General features: G+C 62.2%; 1 protein-coding gene across 1 annotated transcript; it reads right to left on the bottom strand.

Moving 5' to 3' along the window:
* Nucleotides 1-2,238: 2,238 nt before the first annotated feature.
* On the bottom strand, nt 2,239-22,245 carry EFNA2 (ephrin A2). The gene is made up of 4 exons (XM_035348413.1): nt 22,015-22,245; nt 7,867-8,159; nt 5,752-5,817; nt 2,239-4,368 (listed from the first exon to the last, which is right to left on the bottom strand). The coding sequence occupies exons 1-4, from the start codon at nt 22,053-22,055 to the stop codon at nt 4,247-4,249; spliced, it is 522 nt and encodes a 173-aa protein (XP_035204304.1). The 5' UTR covers nt 22,056-22,245; the 3' UTR covers nt 2,239-4,246.
* Nucleotides 22,246-23,615: the final 1,370 nt, after the last annotated feature.

Here is a 23,615-nt window from a genome sequence, read left to right as displayed (position 1 = left end):
AGCGGCAACGAAGTAAAATTGGTGCTAGAGGAGCCTCAGGCCCGTAAAAAACCCATTTCAGACACCACCAGCCATACGTGACGCTCGGGGGGAGCCCTTGCAGCTGGTGCGGGGGCTGCCACCCCCCTGGCCAGCTTTGCTCCTACACAACAAAGCCACGTCCTCACCGCTGGTCCGGGCTCTGCGCTCCAGCCCGCTCCGACGGGGCTCAGCCCAGCGCTGCCACCAGAGCCTGTGCCCCATCCTAACCCCGCTGGGCTCCAGCAAACCCAGCCTGCGCCCAGGGACAAGGCTATTTTGGGGGTCCTGGGGGTGAAACCGGGTGGGATCAGCCTTGGGGGACCTGTGGCGGGTTGGGAGACCCAGCTGGGGTGCGGAGCGGCCCCCTGGGAAGCCCCACCGTGAGCGGGCACGCGGGGGCTGCGTCCGTTCCCTTCCTGCACGCTGCCACGGCTAGCGAGGAGAGGAGAGTTAAGACGTGTTTCATTTCTGCAGGTCAGCGTGCAGAGGAATTCTTTGTTTCCCAACAGTGCCAGACACTTCAAATAAGGAAAGAGAGAGACACGAAAACAGGGTCTGGTTCTTAACAGCCCATCTGCTTCAGCTGGTTATTCCCCACCTGGCGCGTAGCAGCCTCCAGCTTTTAAGGACGCAGCAGCTTCCCCACGCGGCAATGCTCGGGAAGGGGACGCGAGGCTGGGGCCTGGGAGAGCAGAGAAAAGGAGCTCCCAGGTCCTGCAGACGGGCAAAGCCACCACGTCCCCACCAGCCAAGTCGCTCACCTTGTGTGTCCCCCGTCCCCTTTGCCCAAGAGACCCCAGACCCATGGGGAGCCAACAGGGATGGTACCGGGGGTCTCCACCTGCCTGCAGCGTGCTCGTTGCCCCAAATCCAGGACATGGGGTGCCCCGGGGGTGTCAGAGCCAGCCCCCAGCTCCAGCCCCAGGCTCTCAGCCACCCACCAGCCCCATGGGGCTGTGAACCTTCCACAGCCCTGGGTTAAATATAACCCAAACTGGGCTGGGGGCCAGTGCTCACTGGGCTGCCTGCAGCGGGACGCTGGGGGCTCTCCATCACCGTGGGTCCTTAAATCAAAGCTCGATGCCACTGCCAAAGAGACAGGCGGGCTGATCAAAATGAGCCCTTTCAGGCCTTAAAAATCCATGACTCCATTAATTAATTACTAACGATGATCCGTCTCAGCCTTGCGCCTGCCAGCTTGCTATTTTTAACTGCGCATTTCCAACCCCACGTGTTAAAAAAATCATGAGTCAGGCCTCAAAAAAAAAAAAAAAAAAAAACTTACGGCGTCAGGCTGAAAAGCTCCCTTTTTCCCCTTGTCCCTGCCGGGCTCTTTCTCTGGCACTTTGCGGTTTCCCAGCCCGGCGCAGGGTTTGCCGGGGCGAGGAGGAGCGGCGCGGGCGTCGCATCCCCGTCCGTCGGTGCTGGTGTCGCTCCCCGCGCCTGGCACACAGATGGCCCTTATTAAAAAGCAAAATGAGTCTTTCACCCTCTTGTGGCAAACTTCAGAGCCTCGGATCAGCTGCACGAGCCTGAATTAATTAACAGCGGATTGTTCCTATTCTGCTAATTATGCTGAAATATGCATTAAACGCTGGAAATTAACATGGGCCGCACAAAAAAGTTATTTAGGGCTGCGACAAACAAGCGCGGGCGGGCGCCCGGTGCGAGCGCTGCTCTGCCTGGGGAGGCGGCTCGCGGTGGGAGCTGCCACGGGGTTAGGAAAATGCCCCCCAGGATGTGTGTGATGCCCCTCGGAGCATCCTGCCCCAGGTTTGGTGGCCGCTGGGGACATCGCCAGGCACTGGCCCAATGCAGCACAAGGGGAAACTGAGGCAGCGGCAGGCGAGCGCCTGGGGAGACGCCGGAGCGCCGCGTCCCAGCCCGCAGCGCCCACCCACCGGGCTGCATTGCCTCCAATAATTAAGTACTATCAACAATCGCATATTAATTAATTTAATATCCATTATTATTCATTAACACAGTAATTAAATCCTTCCCGTAATTAACGCACCACCCAGCAGAGCGGTCTGGCGGCACGGCCCCCTCGCACCGCTGGAGAGGGCGGCATGGGGAGTGGGGAAGGAGCCGAGCGCGGCCACCCCGCTGTGCCCCAGTGCCTCCCAGTTCCTCCCAGTGCCGCTGGTGGCCGGACCGGTGGCGCGTTTTGGATCGGAGCCCGGCAGGAGGGAAAGGCACTTCTCGAAAGCAAGGGCCTCACATGACATTTATTTTTATTTTATTATAAAAAAATACAGAATCCAAATTAGGTGGTGATCCGGTTACCATCAGCACGACGTCGAGGACGAAAGCGGCGTGGCTAAGGACGAAGCTAGGCGGGACGGAGACCAACACGCAAAACCAGCGCCGACAGCGGGCTGCTCCCAAGGGAAAAACCGACCCAAGCAACCCCCCCCCAGCCCTCACCCAACCCTCGCCTCTGCTCAGAGCTCCCTGCAAGTGTTGCTGCCTCACTTTGCTTTTAACTCTCTCACAGTCGCTGTACACAATATAGATATTTATATATATAATCTATATATATATAAAACACAGACCGAAGGCCAGGTTTTGCCGTCGCCACTCCCCTGCGAGCCCGGCGGTGCTGGAGCGGTGCCCGGGCACGGCCCCCGGCCCCCCCCCTCGCCCCCGGGGTACCGGTGCCAGGAGAACCACGATGCTTTCGCTCGCCTTCGAGAACCACGACCTGGTCAAGACACAGGGGGACAGGGGGGGGGAGGGCAGGGGGGGGGGGGGGGGGGGGGGGGGGGGAATGCGTTTTTTTTTTTTTTTTTTTTAATCGTCGTTTTGTAATTTTATTTTTTTTTTTGGATGGTTGAGATGAGCTTATTGCGAGATTTCAGCGTCCTAGTCTAAAAAATAAAAATAATCAAATAAAAATAAAATAAACCCTTCCATAAAATTCATTCTCAACAATACATAAAAAAACGCTCACAGTATAGCGCCTGCCGGCTGTATTTACAGAGCGGAGCGGCCCCCGGGCCCCCGCGGAGAAAAGAGACGGGGCTGGAAAAGGTCCGTGGAAAGGGCTCGGTGCGGGCAGAGCCGGCGTCCCGGGGCCACCGCCCCCGGCGTGAGCCCCTCGGGGGGGGGGGGACAGTCCTGGATTTAAGGCGAGGAGGGGCCGGGCCCCTCTCTGGTTCATCTCCCACCCCCTGCGCTTCGGGGCCGATGGGGTTTTTCCGTGGTTTTCTTTTGGATGCGAAGAAAGAAGAGAAGAACAAGCCAAAGCCCGGCGCAGCCGTGGCCCCGGTGCCAGCCCCGCGCGGAGCGGGGGGGACAATCATGGGGGGGGGCCCGTCCGCCCCCCACGGCCGATGCTGGGGATGAGCCCGCGGAGCCACGAGCAGCTGGGAGGCGGCGAGGAGGACGGGGTGCAGACCCAAAAAGCTGCTCCATCCTGGCGCTGGGGGGAAATCCAGCCCCCGGGGGGGCACAGGCGGTGCTTGGGCTGACACGGAGGGGATGCAGCACTGGGGGGGTTGGCAGCGGTCGGCCCTGCTCCAGCCCCAGATCCAGCCGAGCACCCAGGGGGGCTCCTGGTGCCATCCGGGACCCCCAGGGCTCCCCGTGGGTGCTGCCACTTCACTGCTGGCGGAGCCGCCCCGCAGGGACAGAGGTGACATCCACAGTGGGGAGGGGTCACCCCGTGGGGCTCGCAGCTTGGGGACCCCCCCAGCGGCCCTGTGTCCGTCCGGGTCCCCCATCCCCGTGCGCTGCGACGTCCTGCTGCAGGAGGGGCGGCCGGGCTGGGAAGAAGTCCATGCCATCAGCACCGTGGCGGTGTCCATCTCGCCGGGCGAAGGCAGCGTGCCGTGCCGCAGCCACCACGGCCCCGGAGAGAGGGGCTCAGCGCCCGGGGCCCCCCCGTGCGGTTCAGTCTGACACGGGGAAGCCTGGACTGAAACAGAGCCAACGAAAAATAAAAATCTTTTTTTTTTAAAAAAAAAAAAATCGAGAGAAAAAAATCAAAAATCAGGACTCTATATTTGGTCTAGAAATGTAAAAAGCAACATCCTACGGGCGAGCCGGAGCCGAGCGAGCTGCAGGGAAGGGAGCCCTCGAGGCGCGCGGGCAGGATCCGTCCCGGCTCCACCGCCGCCGGTGCGGGACCGCTCCCCCGGCGCGCTGCACTGGTGCGGGGGGCTCCGGGGGGCTCCTGGCCGGCAGCACAGCCCCGCTCCGTCCCGCACCTCGCCCCGCAGCGCTAGGAGGCCAGCAGCGTCCAGAAGACCGGCACCACCACGAGCGCGGCGTGCGGCACCCTGAGGCTGCAGCACGAGTTGTTGCTGGTGAAGATGGGCTCCGGGGACTCGTAGAGGGAATCGTCTGCGGGAGGGAGAAGGGAGGCGTGAGACGGCTGAGCCCACCCCGGGGCACGGCGGGCGATGCTCGGCACCCCACTGGGTTTGGGGACCCCAGGGTGGTGCCAGGCAGCGCCTGGGCCCCGTCCCCTGCGCCGCCTCCCCGGCTGCTTGGACGCCAGCAGGGCTGGATCCGGCCCAGCTGCGTGCCACCAGCCCGGCAATCTGGCACCGCGCCGGGTGGCGGAGCAGCGTGTGGCCAGAAATAAGTTAAATTATGGCTAACGCTGTCAGTGCGTTCCCCGGGCTCTGCTCTCTCGTGTTTATCACCGGGTTAAGGATTTTTTTTTTTTTTTACAAACCCAGAGCCAGGAAAAGCAGCGCCTGCCCCTGCCCCATCCTCCTGCCCCCATCCTGCAGGGTCCTCCTGTGGGGTCACCCAGGACCCCTCTCACCCAGGGCCGGGTGCTTGCAGATGTAAAGGTCCCAGGGTCTGCAGCAGAACCCCCGGGGACCCAGTGTCCCCACCCCCCGAGCAGTGCCTGTGCCACGGCTGCACAAAGGCAGCCCTTCGTCTCTGCAAGGCACCCACATAATAAAATCCCGATATTATTAAAATACTAAAAAAAAAATATATCAGGAGAGATTTTTCCCCCCATTATGCCCTAGTCCTGAACAAAACAGAATGATTTTTTACAGATGGTTTCATTATATTGGGTTTTATTTTAAAGCCATGCAAATAAAAAAAAAGAAAGACATCCTTTTAAATGGTGACATTTCGCAGGCACTCAGCCCTTCCCCAGGGAGAGCTGCTGCCATTTGCTAATTACACGTTAACAGGAGAAGAAAATTATTAATTTGTTTTTTTAAATGGCTGAGTTATTTGATTCTGAAAAGTAGCCACTGTGCAGAGATTATTATTTTTTTTTCCCCCCTTTCTGAAACCCAGCGGCAGGCGGCAGCCGCCCAGGCGAGGCGCTCGCCCTGCGCCAGCCGTGGCTCCGGGCACGGACCCCGCAGAGGAGCCGTTGGGGCAGGATGGGGGCACCCCCGAGCCCCAGGACACCAGCAGGATTTGCCCCCCTGGTGCTGGCAGCCTCCGGCACCTCGGTGCCGCGCACCCTGGGGACGCCGGGGGTCACCCAGGACCTGGCATGCCGTGGGGGTGGGATGCAACCACAGCACTTGGCGCAGGGTCTGCGTTCTGCCAAAGCCCAGGGGCTCCTGCCCCAAACCTCCCCTCCCTTAAAGCCACTTTTATGCAGCCGAGTCCCACGGAAACGAGAGGTCCCCCCTCACGTGGCTGGGAGCAGCAGCCCCCGGGGGCCAGCAGCCCACCCCGCCGGGCGGCTGCCCCCCACGGCTGCCCCCCACGGCTGCCCCCCACGGCCCCACGGCGCTCACTTACTCGTCGGCCGAACGTAAACCTTCAGCTTGAGGCAGGGCCTGTCCACCATGTTCGGGGGAGAAGCAGCTGCGGAGAAGCACAAAGGGGAGAGAGAAGTGGCCCCGTTAGCAAGCAGCAGCTCAGACCCCACAGCCCCCCAGTGGGGACCCCCTCGGGGCAGGGACCCCCTTGGGGCAGGGACCCTTTATAGCGGGAGGGCTGGGGCTGGCCCAGTGAAGGGTCCTTACTGGTCCCAGTGCAGCTGGCAGCGATCAGCAGCAAGGATTCAGGCTGCCTCTGGCAGCTCCGTGGGCTAACACGTGGGATTCATGCCTTGCAGAACACGAGGGCAGGGACGGGAAGAGCGGAGGAAGGGGCGAGGGGTCGGTGTCGGTGTCACCGCCAGGGAAGCCCCAGGTGTCACAGTGGCACCCCGGGGTGCTGGCGGCAATGCTCTGCCCCCACCCGCAGCCCCAAGCCCCCGGGATGGGGACGTGGAAGGGAATTGGGTCGGGGCTCCACGTCTGCAATGCCCAGCCCCACGGCATGGGGCGATTCTGGCCGACGGGTGCCACAGGAGCCCCCTGCCCAAAGCCCGATCCCCACTGGTGGCTCTCCGGTGGCCTCTGTCCTGTCCCCCGTGCCACCAAGGAGGGAGAGAGCGAGAGCAGGTCTGCGTGGCTCTCCCTCGCAGGCAAAACGAGGCTAAAGGCAGAGCAAAACTAATACTCGATGGGAGAGACAAAGGGAGTAATTGCAATAATTATCTTGGTGGAAGTCCCCTCGCAATATTAGAAAATGTGATTTTTATATATGTGTTTTTATAGGAATTTAATTTTCTTTCTTCTTTTTTTTTTTTTTTTTTTTTTTTTTTTGAATTATAGAAGGGAAGAGCGCATTGCTCGGAATAAAGTTTAATTTGAGCTGGAAGAAGGGGGAATTGGGATGTGGCTCGTGCGAGAGCCAGCAGCAAGGGGCCACCCTGCCTGGCACGCGCGGCTCCGGGCACGCCAGCTCTGGGGGGACACGGCAGGCTCTGGGGACCCCCGAATGAGCAGTGACACCGGGACCACGTCCCCCCCTGATGGAGCGGGGTCCGGGCAATGGGTGCCGGAGCGCCCGTTACTTCTTATCCTCTCCTCGTCCCCCCTCGTGCAGCGCCCTGTTAGGGAACACGACTGCCGAAATTTGGGAAGGTGACGGCGCCGGTGCCTGGCGCAGAGCCCGTGGTGCCCATCCCCGTCCCCAGGGCCAGCGCACGACCTTGGCCCAGCGCGGGAGCGCGGCTCCGTCCCCGTGCCCGCGAGGTTAATGGCATTCCGATCCGCGGGCGCGAGGAGGAGGTAATTTCTTTTCTTTCATGTCTGCTAAATACGGTTCCTCAAAGAGGCATAATTTCTAATGTTCCGCATGACATGAATCCTAACCGGTTTAGCAATGATCAGCTTCACCATTTACTTCTGTGTAATCTCTCCCTAACGACATTAAAAATAAAAAAAAATAAAAAAAATAAAGTAAACCGGGGCGAGGGGGGGGGTGGGGAGAGAGAGTTGTAGCTGCCGTTATTTCGCGAGTGACATTTTACGGGGGGAGAGAGCGAGGGGGGAAAATGGTAATTTAATATAGATAAAAGGAACAAATTAAGTGGGCTGAAAACAGATGCTTTAGGAAAAAGGGGGAGAAATAATAAGGGAGATAAGCAGGCCGGGCTCTCCTGAGTGAGGAGAGAGGCGTCCCTGCCTCCCCGTGACACCGGCGGGTGCTCAGGGGTCACGGTTTCTAATTTATTTTTACTTTTTTACCCTTTATTGATCACAAGGCTCCCAGAGCCTGATCTGAGCCCATTAGCTTATTTTCCCGAGGCTGGAGCAGCTCTCTTCCTCCTCCTCCTCCTCCTCCTCCTCTTCCTCTTTCTCCTCCTCCTCTACTGCCACCCCCGAGCCCGGCCGCTCCGGGAATTAAAAAGGGGACCCGATCCTGCCTCGTGCCCAGATTTGGGGGCTTTGCAGCGTTTTGGGCAGCCAGCGTGGTGGCCGCCGCTCCCCTTCGCTCAGAGCACCTGGGGCAGACCTGGGGGGCAGCGCAGGATGCGGCCGTGGCTCCGTGTCCCATCCCCCCCGCCAGCCCCCCACTCACAGATGTAGTAGTACTCGTGGCCGGGCCGGAACTCGAAGCCCAGCGAGAAGGGGGTGAAGAGCTGGAACTTCTCGGAAAACTTGAGGGGCCCGTTGGGGGAGTCGGGGCGGTTGCACTCCCAGCGCTTGAAGCCCTTCTGCCGGTGGTCGCAGGACGCGTGCCCCTCGTAGTTGACCATGTAGAGGACGTAGCGCTCCATGCGCTCGGCGGGCAGCGGCTCCTCGTAGTGCGGGCAGTAGATGTCCAGGTAGTCGTTGATGCTCACCTCCACCGTGTAGTCCCCGCGGTGGAACCTGCGGCACAGCCGGCGTCAGCGCCCTGCACCCCCCCCCCCCCAGCCGGGGCCGGGCCCCGCCCCACCCCCAGCCCCCCCCCCCCCCCAGCATCAACCTCAGGAGCTTAAACCCGGCGCCTCGGTGCCGTGGGATTAACGAACGGGCGACGCTCGGTACGGAGGAGCAAAAAAATCATTATTCACCGCGATAAGCATCAGCCCTTTTGGTATTAGTGCCGATGCGCGCCGCAATCCCGTTGTAATTTGCGTTTTTGGCACTGATTATCGGAGAGATTAAGGGATTAGCGGATCCGGGAGAGGGCCCCGCGCGCGGCGGCTCCCGCCCCACAGCAGCACCCGGAGCCAACCTGCTGCTTCTCCTTCCCCCCCGCCTTGTGATGAGTTTTCTCTGCTAATTAACTTGAGGCTCCTGCAGCACCGTTCCCCCCAACACCACATGTCCCATACGTGTCCCACGTTGTGCCCCCACCCCGCACCAATCCTGCCCACGGCCACCCCCCCCGGTGCTCCCCGACACCGCCCGAGCACCCGGGCTGAGGCTGGCTCCAACTCATCACACGGATGTGCCCCGAACACGCCGAGGGCTCTGCGCACCCCAGCAGGGACAGAAGCAGCCCCCAAATCGCCACCGGTGCCCAAAAAGGCACCCCAAAAGTGACGGGGGGGGGCAGGATGGGGGCTCTGGTCCTTCAGCCCCGCCGAAGGAGCCGGGCGGCGGCGCGGAGCCGCCATCCAGCTCATTACCTGCCTCATAAGCACTCTGATCACACAGGGACAGGCGCTAATTAAGGAGAAGGGCTTTGCTCGCTCTCCTTCCCTCTCCTTTTCCGAGTCGGTTGTGCCAACCCTGCCCCTGGCAAGGTAACATTTTAAAATGTAAAATTAATACAAAGGGCCGCGATTTACTGGGAAACAATTTCAAACACACACAAAACAATAAAAAAAATTAAAAAGCTCTTCTCTCTTCCTTTTATTTAAAAAAAAATTATTTATTTTAATGATTGTTATTAAAGCCCAAGCTAAGGCGATTGTAACAGAAGGGCCCACGCTTATCAGGGGAATAATAATAATAATTATATTTTTGGGGAAAAAAAAAAATCAACCAACTCCAAGGGCTTTTGCCGGACTGACAAATTGCTGAATTAAAGCTGATTAGCTGTGATAAATGGCGCGGACGGGGCCGGGCGCTCCCGGGGCTGCGGGGAGGGCTCTGCCTTTGCGGGGGGAGCAGAGCTCAGCTCCGGCACGGTGCCCCCCAGCCCCCCTCCCACTGCCCCAGGGGGGCCTCCTGGGTTGGGGACAAGCACAGGACACTGCGGGTGTGTGGGAGGGAGGGGGCAGCAGGAGTGAAATCCCGGCCCCCCAGCCTGATGGCCCTTGATGGCACCGTCCCCGCTGTCCCCCCCCCAGCCATAAATCTGCTCAGCCTGGCGCTTTTAGGGCCAGAGGCATGAAGTCACACGTAAAGCTAAGGAAATATTTTATGGAGAGGGCGACGGAATGCGGGGAGAAGGTGATGGGATGCCGGGACAGAGGGACGTGAGGTGGGGACACGGCGATGGCACAAGGGGACACGGCGATGGCACAAGGGGACACGGCGATGGCACATGGGGGACAGGGCCATGGCACATGGGGACAGGCTGGGGCTCTCCATCCTTGGCGATGCCGTGGCCTGTCCCTGTCCCCGTCCCCACAGCCACGGGTGACAGAAGTGTCACTGACGAGCAGGAGTTGGGGCAGCACAGGCAGCGACTGGCCCCTGGGGACCCTGTGGAGAGGCACGGGGGGGAGCTGGGGCATGGTCCGGTGTGGGGACGGGGCTGGGGACAGGATGGGCAGGGCACGTCCCCATCCATCCCCGTGCACCCCAGGCTCGGGGTGACTCTGCCTCGGACCCGTCCTGGCTTTTCATTGCCGGCAAAGCTTTACCGGTGCCTCCGATCCCCCCCCCTGCTGCTTCCCCACCCCGTAAATCCCGGGCGCGCTCCCGGGCTGGGGTCTCCAGCTCGCGGGAGCTCCCGCGGAGCCAGACACGGAGCGGCGCGCACGCACGGAGCCGTCTGTTAATTTGTTATCGTTTAAGTCATTCGGTCCGCGAAATGTCAACAGCATTTTAAAAACCCGCCACCTGGAAAGCGCGCTGTCGCCCCGTGTAATACCCGCAGCAGGGCTGCCAGGCCGCGCTAATTAAAATGAGTGGGATTTGAACTGTCTAAACGAGGCACATCGCTAATTCGTCTGCTCTGAAATATGTAAAAAAAAAAAAAAAAACGCAGATCTCAGCCAGGATGGGCCGAGCCGGGCAGCTTCGGCACGCTCCCTGGCAAGCCCCGCGCTCCCCGGTGAGCTGCGTGCGCCCAGCCCGGCACCCGCTCGTGGTGCTGAGCCGCCAGGGCACGGTGCTGAGCTGCCACGGGCCAGCTGCAAGGTGAAACGTTAGAAAAAATAAAAATAAAAGTAAAATGGTAAAATGCTGCAGCCTGATGGGAGGGGATGCGACGGCTCCCCGGGGGGTTCAGGGGCGGGTGCATCCCGGCCACACCGGGGCTGCTGAGGTCACGCCGAATGAAAACCTGCCCCCTGAGCACAGCCTGCTGTGATCCCAGGAAGGCTGGATGGGGCATTTCACCCAACCCCTCTGCACAACGTGGGACCCCCCCCCCCCCCCACCCCCTGGGGCCAGAGCGGCGGGAAGCGGCACCACGACCCCGTGCTCAGCACCCACCCGCACCAGGGGCTGGCACCGTCTGTGGGGTCTGTGCCGCCAGAGCTGAGCACATCCGTCTCGGGCCCCGTGCACCGTGGAGGATTTCACCATTTACCGGGTGCCCGAGTTGGTGCCGGGGCCGCGTGGGGGCTGGTTTGGGGCCGTGGGGGCCCGGACCTCGCCCAGCGCCCAAGGGTTAACGCGGGAGCGTCGCTGACAGAGATGAATGGAGCGGCCTCGGCGCTCACCCCGGTGGGATGCTGCGCTTGACAATCGCCTCCGCGCGGCTTTCAGCTCTGTCAGCTACCATTAGGGCTGGGATCCCGGCTAATTGGGTGCTTCATTAGGGGCATTCGTTACCGTTAGCGCTGCCTGACAGCCCGGCAGCTCTGCGGGGCAGGGGATGGGGCTGCCCCATCCCACGGCCCCCAGCCCGAGGGACCCTTCCCCGGGGGCTCCGCGCATGGGGGCGGCTGCGGGGGGCACCAGGGGAGTCCCCGGGGTGCCCCAGCACCCACCCGGTGCCACCGCCCTGCCCTCGCTCCCCACCCGCGTCCCCTGGCCGTTAATTGAGAACTTTCCCGGCCCTCACGTGCCTCCCCTTTTGCATGACAAGAGCGGAAATCCATTGGAGTGAAATTGCCTGGAATAAAATATCGGCACGAACCAAGCGGCCCCGCTGCCCCCCGCCGGGTCCCCGCGCGGTGCCGGCCAGGGACAGGGCGGCACTGGGGGCTGTGAGGGCTCCTTCCCCAGCTTCTCCCTCTCAGACCTTCACCGGGGAGGAGGAAAAGCCTTCCAAGAGCCCACCCGATGACAAAGCTGCTTTCGGGAGACGTCACGCCAACCCCCGCTCTCTACTTTTCTTTTTTTTAAGGCTTTTTCTGCAACCCGATGGAACCTGGGGGCAGCTGCGCCCTGGCCAGATCCTGCACCTGAGCCCAGTGACCCTGTGGCTGCTGGGGCCAAGTCCAGGCAGGGCTCTGCCAGGAGATGCCCCTGGCTCCCCCCAGCCCCGAGGTTCCACCCTGGGGTGAAGCCGGCTTTGGGCAGGGACCCGTGGGTCCCCTCCACGCACAGGGTGGCACCGGTGTGGCTCTGCCGAGGATTTCACTCCGGCAGGACCGGCCCCGTCCTGCACGGCTCTCGGCACCCCACCTGTGAGCCATTTCTGCTGGCAGGGAGGTTGAATCCTTCCCGTCCCTATTTGCCGAGGCAGCACACGCGCTCTCCGGCTTGCTCTCGTTTTTGTGTTGTTTTTTTGTTTTTATCTCATCTAAATTCACATCCCGGTGACCCTCGGAGGACGGCGCCCCTCACATGCCTGCCCCACAAAACCCTACAGAAGCACCCAATGCGAAGCTTTGCCGTGGGTCAGCCCTGCCCAGCGGGCAGTGGTGCCGGGCACCGCAGCACCCAGACCCCGTCCCGAGCTCCCCCCCGCAGCCCCTGCCTCAGTTTCCCCTCCAGGCAGCAGCAGCCCCCCTCGAAAAGCCCCGAGGGAGCGCAGCAGCCTTGAGCACCGACAAAGGGCATTTGTCTCGTGGTCTGGTTACACCCTGCAAGCCCAGCCAGTGTCCCAAGGGTTAAATAATTCAGATTTTTCTTTCCCGAACAGCTTGAAAAGAGATATGATTGCGCTCACTGAAATACGTTGGGGGGGGGGGGAGATATTATGGATGGAAAAGAGCTATTTAAGCTGAAGAACAGTGTTGGCACATAAACAAATGGGTATAAACTGGCCATGAATAAATTGAGGCTGGAAATTAGAAGGTTTGCAACCATCAGAGGAGCAAGGGGCTGGAACGGGCTCCGGCAGCCGGGCGGGAGGCGACGCGGGGCTCGAGTGCGGGGCTGGGGGGGGGCTGGCACCGGGGGTCCCCAGCTCCCGGGGGTCCCACGGCCCCGGGGCACAGAAAATTCTCTCTTCCACCTTCATCTGCTGAAATTCTCCGTCATTCAAATAGTCACAGCGTGATCAGGAGTAATAAGCCTCTTACAGAGCAAAATAAAGCCGAGCAGCCCTCCCCCCCCCCCCCCGCAAACAGCCCCAGCCCTGCCCGGCGCGCTCTCGCCGTCTTTTTTTTTAGCGCAACCTGATGAAAATGCAAAGCGGCCACCAGCAGCCACCCTCGCCGCCGCCAGCCCCTCTCCCCCCCACCAGGGAATGAGCGAAACGCAGCAAAATGCAGGAAAACGGAGCAAAAAGGCAGCCTCCCCGTCCCACGGGGCCGGCGGGGAATTACTCCCGCGGGAGGAGGCGCGGGCGCGTGACTCCTTTCCGCAGCGCTCCGGCTCTTTTCCATTAATCCTGGTGCTCTGCTGGTTGCTGGCACGTCCGTGGCCGGCAATGGACTTCACGCCGGGAGCGTTTAAGCTACTTTTCCCGTCTGTTTCTTTTTTTCTCCTCGGGCAGCCTGCATTACAACGCCGCGGAGCGGAGCGGCGTCCTGCGCGAAGCCAGATTCAGCGCCCGCATGCGGTGCGGTGCCCGGAGCTGGGGGGGGCCCTGGGGACTCGGGCTGCATGCTTGCGAAAAGAGCCTGGCATGCAGATGAAGCCCCAGCTAGTGCCTGGCACGGTGCTCGCCCTGCAGGGCAGGACAAGGAGCTGGGAGCAGCTTTTGGGGTCCCCTTTGCCTCCGCCAGGGACTCGACAGGTGGAAACGGAGCCCACGGCACCAGAACGCCTGCCCCCATCCCACCCCAGCACCCCATCGGCTCCCGTGGAGCCAAGGTTTATTGGAAGCACGCTGGTGAAACGTTTTGCATGGCCGGAGAGCCAGGGGAGAGCAGCTGCTCTTCCACCTGGGAAAGTTTCTCCAATTCCCCTCTGTTCCCACGAACGCCTCCCCGTGCCCCGCAGCGACGCGCTGCAGACAACCACACCAACGCGACGTCCCCAGCCCGGCCGATGATGGCCAGAACAAGACGTGGGGCAGGGTGACGGAGCCGCCCTGCCCTGGGCTCTCCCAGCCCTGCCAAGCGGAGGCGACGAGCCCTCGGCCCCGGCGGGGACGTGCAGCGCCGTGCACGCTCCGGCAGCGCGGCGCGGCTCCGGCTGCAGCTCACGGTGCGCCTGTAATGTGGTCTTGAGGGACCCGCCGTACACACACCACGTAAATTATTTAATTTCTCCAAACTGCTGCACCTTTATAAATCATTAAAAGCTCCTTTTGATCTGTGTTAATGAGGTTTCCTGAGCGTGGTGGCTGGAAACACACTTCAGCGCCAGATAGCGAATCGGCTAATTAAAAAAATAAAGAAGGAACACGCGGGAGCACGGGGAGCAGGAGGAGGGACAGGGACGGGCACCTGTGGGATACGAGGTGCTCCCGGACGGCCCCGCAGGGACAGGCAGGCGGTTTGGAGACGCCTGTTACGGTTTTCCCCTTTTCAGTTACTTTTGGGGACGGGAGGACCCGCGCTCAGCTCTCCCCTCTCGCTGGCCGAGCGCCTCCAACGATGAGCCGCAAGCGCAGGAGCAGGGACAGGGGACAGCAAGTGGCATCCAGCAGGAGCAACCGCTAAGACGGGGATGGCAGAGGAGGGATTTTGGCGTCCATGGTTCGGCACTTTGGGTGCCACTGGCCCGTCCCAGCCTGCAGGGCACCGGCCCTGGGGACTGAAGCCTGGCGTCGCCCTTTTGCTCGCAGCCGATGGCAGCAAGCCACAGCCACGGCACTCCAGGACACGGCCCCTGCTTTTTGGGGGGACCGCGCGACACGGGGAGCCCCCTGGGGCCGTGCAGAGCCGAGGCCAGGGGAAGCTGGCAGGTTGGGCGATGAGAAACCGGCGGAGTCGGCATCAAGCGTCACTTCGCCAGCCCTGACAGCTTTAATATCAATATTTATCTCAACTACAAAACTCCGATCCCAGCTACATATTCAGCAGCTCGATTACAGTTATCTGGACTGACGGTGACGGCTCCCATCGACGGGAGGTTACTTTGGGCTTAATGCCGTTTGACAGCCCCGCCGCAGCCCGTGGCCGCGCCGCGTGGTGGGGACGTGGCGGGGGCTGCGCGCCCGGCTCAGCTCCGCGGGGCTGGGGAAACCCTGGCGTGGCCACAGCCTTCGGCCACCAGCACCCTGCCTTCGGTCGCCTGCTCCTGCCAAGCTCGATCCCGGTCACCAGTTTTGGCTCCTGGGTCAGCTTCTGTCCTCCACGTGTCTCCCCCAGCCCCGTCCCGCGGGGACAGCGTGCTGCAGCAGCGGGGCAGCGCCGCTGGAGTCACCCTTAGCGCATTTTTCCGCCCAGCACCCAGCAGCACAGCAGTTTGCTGCCAAGCTCCCGGGCTCCTTGCTGCTGGATGCAACATGGGGGCGATGCCGGCAGGAGGTTCAGGTGGCGCAGCCCCTACGAACCCTGTTGCTCCTGCCCTGGGGTCCCAAAGCACCATGAGAGCCGGCTCTCAGCGCTCTTCTTCATCCCTGCAGACCCCAGCCCCGCGCCCGCAGCAGGCGCTGCTTGGCGGCACCCATGGGAGCTCCCCGGGCCGGCAGCCGAGGCTACCCGCGGCACCAACCCCAACCACGTTTCTTGCAAAATTGGCTCTTTTACAACTTTTGGCACGAGAGGTGGAGGCGCCCAGCCCCTGCACCGACACAATGGGGTTATGGCGAGCGGGGCCCGGGGAGGGCAGCACATTGTGGGTAATGATATGCAAATCGCCATGCAGCACCGCCGCCCCCGATTGCTTTCCCCCGCCGTGGGGGACCGCTTCCAGCTCGCCCGCAACGCCTGCGGGGAACCCGAGCCCAAAATCAGGGCGACGTGGGCAGCGAGCGGCCGACGTCCCCGCAACACCCCCGGGTGCTCGAGGCCCTGGTTTGGGGCTGGCCGGGGGCCTCCAGCGCTGGGGAGCCTCCCAGGCTGGCGCAGCCTCGCCCTCCAGAGGCTCACTCATCTTGATTTAAAGATATTTCCCTTCCCTTTTTTCAAATGTAAATGACAGCCAGAGAAACGCGCGGCGGCGATTAGACACAGGAGAGTGGAGGTAACCTCGTCCGGGCTCGCCCGCGCTCCCACAGGAGACAACTGCTCTGTTACCTGGGGCAACGGTGGAAAAATTATGGCTGGCATCTAAATTGCCATCATTATGCTCCAGAGCCAACACTCCCCATTTACACTTTATTGTCATCTTTTGCTTTAGGGAGATGCTGAGATATTACAGGACCGGGTGACAGAGTGGGATGAGATGGGATGCATGAATAGATAGACACATAGATAAATGGGTACACCCGCAGCTATTATTTCAGCCTGTTTGCAGATCTAGAAAAAGAGCAGCAATCCACCCTCCCGCAGGCGACGGTAAGACTTTATAACGGGGAAAAAAAAAAAAAAAAAAAACAACAAAATTTGTTTAAATGCAGGCGCGAGCCCGCCGAATCCGCAGCATGCGGCGGCCGAGCGCCCTGGACACGCGGCGCCTCGGAGAGGTTTCCATCAACAGGTGGCAAAAACGCAGCGGTGCAGAAGGGCACGCGCTGCCCCGGGGACACCCCCAGCACCCTGAGCTGGGGCAGGATCTGGCCCGTGAGGCTGGACCCCGGGGAGCGCGGTCCCGCAGCCCCCAACCCGCAGGGCTCCGGGCACAGGCACGGCACCGTGAGAGCCGGGCGTCCTCCTGCAGCCCGGTCCCATTCACCCCGCGAAGCAGCCCTCGGCCCTTCGCACATCTCGGACGCTCTCAAGACGACGCAGTGATCCCGTAAGAGGTGCCCTCCACCCCTCACGTTAATTTGGAGGCTGGCTCGAGGACGAGGAGCCGTGGAGCGCCGCGGGCAGCTGAACTTCTCAGGGGCTGCCGTGCGCAAACCGCCCCCCCCGGCAGCCGGCACCGGGCTGCGGCTGACGTCCCGCCGCGGGGCTGCCCTCGGGGGAACTCACCGGCACCCCAAAACCAGGCTGCGCTTCCTCCCCGTGATGCATTTGAAGGGAGCAGAGGAACGATGGAGCTGGTTTGGCTACAGCAGGAGGAGCTGGGACTGAGCTGCCTACGGGTCAGGGCAGCGTCATGGTGACAATTACTGTCACCGTGTGAGTTTTAACTCATTTCTCTAAGGACCCAACGGGGTCTTGGGCGGAAGGTGCTGGGGAAGCAAAGCGGGAGAAGAGATGTGGAAACCCCTCGTGCCAGACCTTCTGCCCCGATCGTGATCTCGCCGTGCTCTCTGCTCCGGCATCACTGCCGGCGTGCCCGGGAACGCGGACCCTCGGCACCCACAGGTGCCCCCGCCACAGAGCAGGGACATCCTGGAGCCAGAGCCCGGCTCCTCTGCTCCCTGCACTGGCAACTGCCCAAAGCAGCACAAGTTTTGCAAAGTTACACTAAGAAACAGGAAAGCAGCAGGAAAAGGTGAATTTGGGCATCGTTCCTGCCACACGGCGCAGGGAACGGGGCTGCGAAAGGGCAGGGTGAAGAAACTCAGTCCTTCGGTATTTTAAAGGGGAAAAAAAAAAGAAAAAAAAAAAGAAAAAAGCAAGCCAGTCCAAAAACCAAGCGGCTTTTCAGGGAGCAGCCACCAGGTCCCGGGCTGGATTTCAGCCCCGCAGAAATGTGAACCTGCTCCAGCTTTCTCCTGTCCCCCCCCCCCCCAAAAAAAAAAAAAAACAACCACCAGGATGCTTTGGGAAACAGAAACGGGAGCTTTTAGCATGTTCTGGTCCGGGACCAAACCCGACCAGACGGCGCAGACCTCTTAACACGGGCGCTGATTAAATTGTAGCCGGGCGCTGCCGCGATGACAAAGTACAGTAGGAAATAACGAGACGGACGGACGGGGAGATGGAGAGATACACGCGGCTGATTGATTGATACAGGCACAGACAAGACAGGTTTTCCTCTGCCTCACAAGGTTACTCACTTTCCTGGAGGAAAAAAAAAAAAAAAAAAAAGCAGGTGTCAATGGGAAATCCGGGCTTTTGGCACCGAAATGCGCCGTTCTCATGCCAGAGCCGTGCCTCGGCAGCCCCCAGCCCCTTTTGGGGGGGGCACCCCCCCCCCCCCTCAGTCACAGCTGCCTGGATCTGCACCAGCTGCTGCAACTCACACCCCTCGCCCCTCATTAACATGGCTGCTCGTTAGCACAGCACTGAGACTAATCAATACTGCCATTAACGGACTACCCTGAATTAATGCATTTTAACCCGGCGGGCCTTTGGATATTGGTCATCGTCCCACTTAACCCGGCAGCAGCAGCTCCCCCTGCCCCCCCCCGCCAGGTTTGCCGCAGCTGATGCAGGTCTGGGTGCTGGGGGCACCCTTGGGTGGCCTCCCCAGCACCCCTGGGGGGGACATGGACACGGCCAGGCTGATGCCACAGCCTCGTGGCTCTCTCGTGCTGTCCCGTGCCACCAAGCAAGGCCACCGGCTGCGTCCCCCCTCGATGCAGAGGTCTCGGAGCTGCGCCCACGGCCCCGTCCCGTGGCTCAGGGCCCCCAGGGGTGGGTCACAGCCCCCAGGGGTGGCTCAAAGCCCCTGACCCCTGCCTGGCCGTGCCCCGGGCAGCAGGAGTAGAGCCGCTGTCCCCCGGGCGCACCCCCGGCCACCCTCCCCTGCTGCCTCTCAGCGCCTCTGGCTAAACAGAGATCAGAAATGTTAGATCTTTCTTAACATCTCCTGCCAGCACTGTCAGTGGCCCTCTCCAGAGTACCAGGGCCCTCTGTTATGTAAACACAGCACATTCTCTGTCAAAGATTAAAAAAAAAAAAAGGCTCATTTGCACATAAAAGCAGCCTCTGCACTAGTTACGGGCACTGTGGCATGTAAGGAAGGCTGTAGGTTAAACTCGGTAATAAGCCAGGCGGCACAGATCCCCCCCCCCGTCACCCCCCCTGCAGCCGGACCCTGCCGGGACCGGGCAGCGGGGTCCAGCCAAGGCAGGACCCCGAGGGGCAAACTGCAGGGGAAAGCCCCGACACCCCCTGCAGCGTGCTGGGGGCACCCTTGGGTGCTCCTCGCCCGTGCGGCAGCACCGTCCCCATCTCCTCTGCTCTGCGTCGTGGCCGGGTGACATCTCCCAGCGCCGGCCCTGCCGGCGGCGGTGATGCTGCCATCTCCCTTCGGGGCGGGGGGCTCCGGGGGTCCCCGATCACGCTGACCCCTTGCCCTCAGCCGCAGAGCGCTCCGGGAGCGCCCGAGCCCAGCCGGCTGCGGGGCTGGCGGCAGACATCTGCGTGTGCCACCGGGGTCCGCGCAAATTTAATCAGATCAGAAATTCATTGTCGGAGAGACGGCGGCTGGAAAATGTAACGATAATTGCGTTAGCGCCGTCAATTGTGCGTCCTCGTCTCCCGCCGCCGTTCCTGGAGAGACGCGGGGTCACCGCGGGGTGGGCACGGGATGGGGCGGGCGGCAACGCCGGGACCCCAACACCCAGGGGTGCTGGGGGGGAGGACGGGAGAGGAGCCGAGGGTCTCGGTGGGAGCAGGGGAAGGGGCCAGGGGAGGGCGAGCGGAGCATGGCAAGAGCCGGCGGCCAGATGGCTCAGGACAGGGCCGAGCCGCCGCAGCAGAAGGTGTTTACGGAGCCGGCTGACAGCAAAGGTGAGCAGGGCACCGGGCTCCGGCGGGGAGGCGAGGAGAGGAGACGAGGCTGCTGTGCTTGGCAGGTCCCCGCTGTGCCCAAACCCTGTGCACCCCAGCACCCCCAGCCCAGTGCCCCTGCGCCTCCCTGCCCGCACGCTCCCAGCCCCACGCACGCCCAGACCGACACGCGTGCCCCCCACGCACACCCGTCCTGCTCGCTGCCCCCCAGCACCGTGCACGAGTCCCGCCGCGCGTCGCTCCCCGCAGACACACGTGCCGCCCCGTGCACGAGGCCACGCGTGCTCATACGTGCTCCGGCTGCTCACGCTGAGCGCCCTAATTAACGTGTCTGATAAGGGGCGCGGGGCGGGAGCCGCTGGGGGTTATCTGCTGCAGGCAGCCGGGCCCCCCGCCGCCCGCGCCGGGCCCCGCTGGGCATCCAGACAAAGGCGCCCGTCTGGGGGTCTCCAAAAGGGGACGGGGCGCACGGCCCCCGCACCCCACCTGCAGCTCACCCGCTCGGGGCTGGCCTCGTTAGCGCTGTCGAGCTGCATTACACGGCAAGTTCGGGCCCTGGCACGCTGGGGACAGCTCTCCGACCACCCCGCTGCCTCGGCCCCAGGGGCTCTTTTGTTTGCCTGGTCCCAGAGCCAGGGGCAAGGCTTGACCCGCTGCAGCCTCCGTGCCTCAGTTTCCCCGTCCTGAGGCTGGGCTGGGAGCCCTGCCCACCTCGCTTCGTTTAAGGCACACCAATTAACATGGCTCAGCGCCAGCAGCCCGCCAGCAGCCTCCTCCACCCCCCTTTGGCTCACGGCTCCACTAACCCCGGGTCGGGTCTCCCTCCGTGGGGACACCGCGGGAGGTGCCCGGCCATGGCCCCGGCCTCGCCTCCTTTCACCCCCCATCACTCCGGCTGTCGCACGCTCTGCTTTCAGGCGGCATCGCCGTTGCAGCCCGGGGACAGCCGGGGGTGGCGTGTTTCAGGGGTGACTTTTTAACCTTGCGACGCTTCCATTCGAAGGAGATTTCACGCACGCGGTTTCCCAGCACGTTGCCGACGAGCGTGGCCGCGCTCTTCTGACGGGCAGGAGCTGGGGACAGGGCAGGAGCTGGGGACAGCCCCGCAATGACGCCACCGATGCTGACGAGCCACCAGCGGGATGCCGCAGGGGGACAGGAGGACACGGAGATGGACAGGGGGACACGGCCAGGACGGGCGCTGCTCGCCCTCCAGCCCCTTTCCCGGCCTCTCTGCCCCAGCCCCGTGGCCCCGTCTGGCCCTTGCGCCCCCTATGCCACCCCAACGTCCCTGTCCCTGCGGCCAGGGGACGCCAGACGGAATCCAGACCCGCGGTGACCCCCAATCAAAAGGACGACGTGGGACATTTCTCCCCAGCCCTGACGGTGACGGGCTGCAGAGCCAGCGGAGCCGTAATTTATCACGCCAGCCCCTGACAGCTCCCTTTGACGGGGTCCCGGGGGGGGGGCGAGCGATGCCTTTTGTCTGCCCAACAATTAATTATTTCCTGGCTAATGATGAACTCTGACTTGCAAAGCAGGTAGCGGCTGTGTGCAGGAATGAGACCTGCTTCCTCCGCTCCTGCTGCTCACCGCAGACCCCAGCACCTCCACCGCGGGCAGGGGGCGCACGGGGAAGGTTGGATTTGCACCACGGCCACACGGGCACCCCACCGTCCCGAACCAGGGACCCTGTCCCAGCAAAGGGTGCCCCAGATTGGACAACCCCATAAAGGAGACCGAAGGAGCTGGCTCCAAAAGCACACGGGGAAGGGCACAACCGTGCCAGGCGTGCCGGGGAGAGGGCACAGGCATCGTCCCACGCGAGCTCGTGGGGTGGGTGCTGCTGTGGCAATGTTTGCCGCGCCGGCGGAGAGCACTTCCAGCGCCAGGCGCTCTGACCGCAGGCCCCGGGCACTCAGCGCCGAGGAGCTGATAACTGGATGATAGGTCTGTGTTAATGGAGAAAATCCATTTAGGTTCACTCGATACTCTCCCCACAGGCTTTCATTACACCTCAGGGGTCCGCGGCGCACCGTGCCCTGATGCAGGCAGGCTGCAAGCCCCGGGCAGGTCTCCGCTGTTCACCGGCCTCTGCAGAGGCTCCGGAGGAAGCTGCGGCGGCTTCGGCCCCGCGCTTGTGGCCGGAGGGGCCAAGAGCAGCGCTGTGCCAAAGCCGTGCCAAACCTGTGCCAAAGCCGTGCCAAACCTGTGCCAAAGCCGTGCCAAACCTGTGCCAAACCTGTGCCAAACCTGTGCCAAAGCCGTGCCAAACCTGTACCAAAGCTGTGCCAAACCTGTACCAAAGCCGTGCCGCCCTGCACGAGCGCTGCAGAACAGCAGCAGCACGGAGATGCCCGCCTGGGTGCCACGGGGCCAGGTCCTGCCCCGCAGCGGGGTGCAGGGGAGGGGGGCGCGCTGCGGCCAGCCCCCGCCACGGAAACCGCTGCGGAGCCACAAAGAAAAGTAAAATAATTATCGGGAGCTCCCAGGCCGGGCTCCCCGCCTCGTGCGCTCTGTTTAAGGCTAGTTAATAGCTAGTGTTCTCTGGTTAGGCCTGAATGACATTTCCAGAGTTATAATAACTGAGCTATTACTTGCCGTATTGATGCATTCCCCCTGCCGGCAGCCTGCTCATCCCGCGCCGCGCGGAGCAGCCGCCGAAAGCTCCTTTAGTCAATAGCACTTCTATTTTTCATTACTCCCTGGAAATGTGGCTCTTGGAAGCTCATCCGTCATTCAATTACGCCCTGGTTCAGTCCTATCATACACGTGTCATAAAGTTCCTCAGATCTGAACTGCTGTTAATTTTCTGCGCCGTCCCGAGGGGATGCCCGGGACGTGCCTGGAAAGGAAGCAGCGCGCCGAGGGCATGCCGGGTACGGGGCGGCCGGGGCCGGGGGGGCTCTGCCCGCCCGCGAGCTGGGGGCGAGGGGCTCGGGAGCCGCCCCCTCCCCGCACGACCTTGGCAGCGCAGGCAATCTCTTCCTCCGGCTGGTTTATTCTTTTATCAGGTGTTGGTTTAACGGGGAGAGCTCCCCCCCCCTTCCCCTTCCCCTTTAATCCTATCGGCATCTGTGTTCGGCACGTCCGTACACAGGATAATCACCTGCCTGGCAGATTTGTCACTTCACCAGATGTAATCGGGGAACTTTTTTCTTTTTTTTTTTTTTTTTTTCTTTAAACCCTCCTTATTTTCTGTTTCTTGGAAGCCGCAGCTCCCGGGCTGCTGCTGCTGCTGCGGGCGGTGCCTGCTCGGGGCCGTTCCTCTCCTCACCCACGGCTTCGTTCTGCTCGGCTTTGTTCTCCGGCTGCGTTTGGACCTGAGGAACTGCAGCAGGTTGCAGGGCAGATTTTGGAGCCGGTCTCCATCCTCCAGACCTCCGGGGCCCACGAGCACACATCACGAACCCACACAACAGACCCACGAGCTGGGAGGAGGCTGGGGACGCTCTGGACGCGGGGCCTGGGCAGAGCCCCCCGTGCCCACCACACGCAGGGAAATCGAGGCACCAGTGACAATGACCCCAAAAACCCCAAAGGACCAAGCGGTGGCGTTGGTCCCACTCCCCACCGCACGGACCCGGGGGTTCTCCTCCTGCCCCTGGAGCTGAGCCGCTCTGCCCCCGCGTCCCCACCACCTCTGAGGCGCAGCACAGGGGGCAGCGACCGTGCCAAAACCCAGCTCCTCCGCACGCCCCCGGCCCATGGGGGGCATCCCGGGGGGGTCATCATCCTCAAGCCGGGACGAGCGCTGAGCACGCCGGGTGCTTGCGAACACCTCACGTCACTTGGCAGCCCCCAGGAAGCCCCCGGTGCCTCCGGCCTCGCTGCCTCCCGTCCCACTGACCCCGATCCATCCAAACCGAGCCCACGGCGCGTTACGAACGTTATCGACCTGTGGGGCTGACCCCAGCACCGTGGGGCTCCCGCAGCCGCCGCCAGCCCCCTCTGCTCCCAGGGGATGTAAATGGGAAGAGCCCAGTGCCAAACAGGGAAACTGAGGCACGGGGGGGGGGGGGGGGCACAGGTGCACTCAGGGCGAGGGGCAGGCACCCGGCGGCTCCCACTGCAGGGGGAGGACAAGCTGCGGGGATGTCCCTGTGCCTGCAGGACCACAGGGAGCGGGGAGCTGCCCCAGCCCCTCAGGGTGACCCCCCCAGGCAGTGCCAGGATCCCCTTTGCTGCTGGGGGTGGG

The sequence above is a fragment of the Oxyura jamaicensis genome, chromosome 28, assembly GCF_011077185.1.
Source record: "Oxyura jamaicensis isolate SHBP4307 breed ruddy duck chromosome 28, BPBGC_Ojam_1.0, whole genome shotgun sequence".
Lineage (NCBI taxonomy): Eukaryota > Metazoa > Chordata > Aves > Anseriformes > Anatidae > Oxyura > Oxyura jamaicensis.
Note: the sequence above shows the minus strand (reverse complement) of the source record. Positions and strands in the feature narration are given on the sequence as shown.

Bases quoted from the DNA above. Each gene is read 5' to 3' on its own strand.
- EFNA2 (XM_035348413.1), bottom strand. From the start codon at position 22,055: ATGAGCAGGCTGCCGGCAGGGGGAATGCATCAATACGGCAA. The intron at 8,160-22,014 runs GTAATAGCTCAG...GCTGTGCCGCAG, and splicing joins GGAATGCATCAATACGGCAA to GTTCCACCGCGGGGACTACA. The intron at 5,818-7,866 runs GTGAGTGGGGGG...GCTTCTCCGCAG, and splicing joins CCACGAGTACTACTACATCT to CTGCTTCTCCCCCGAACATG.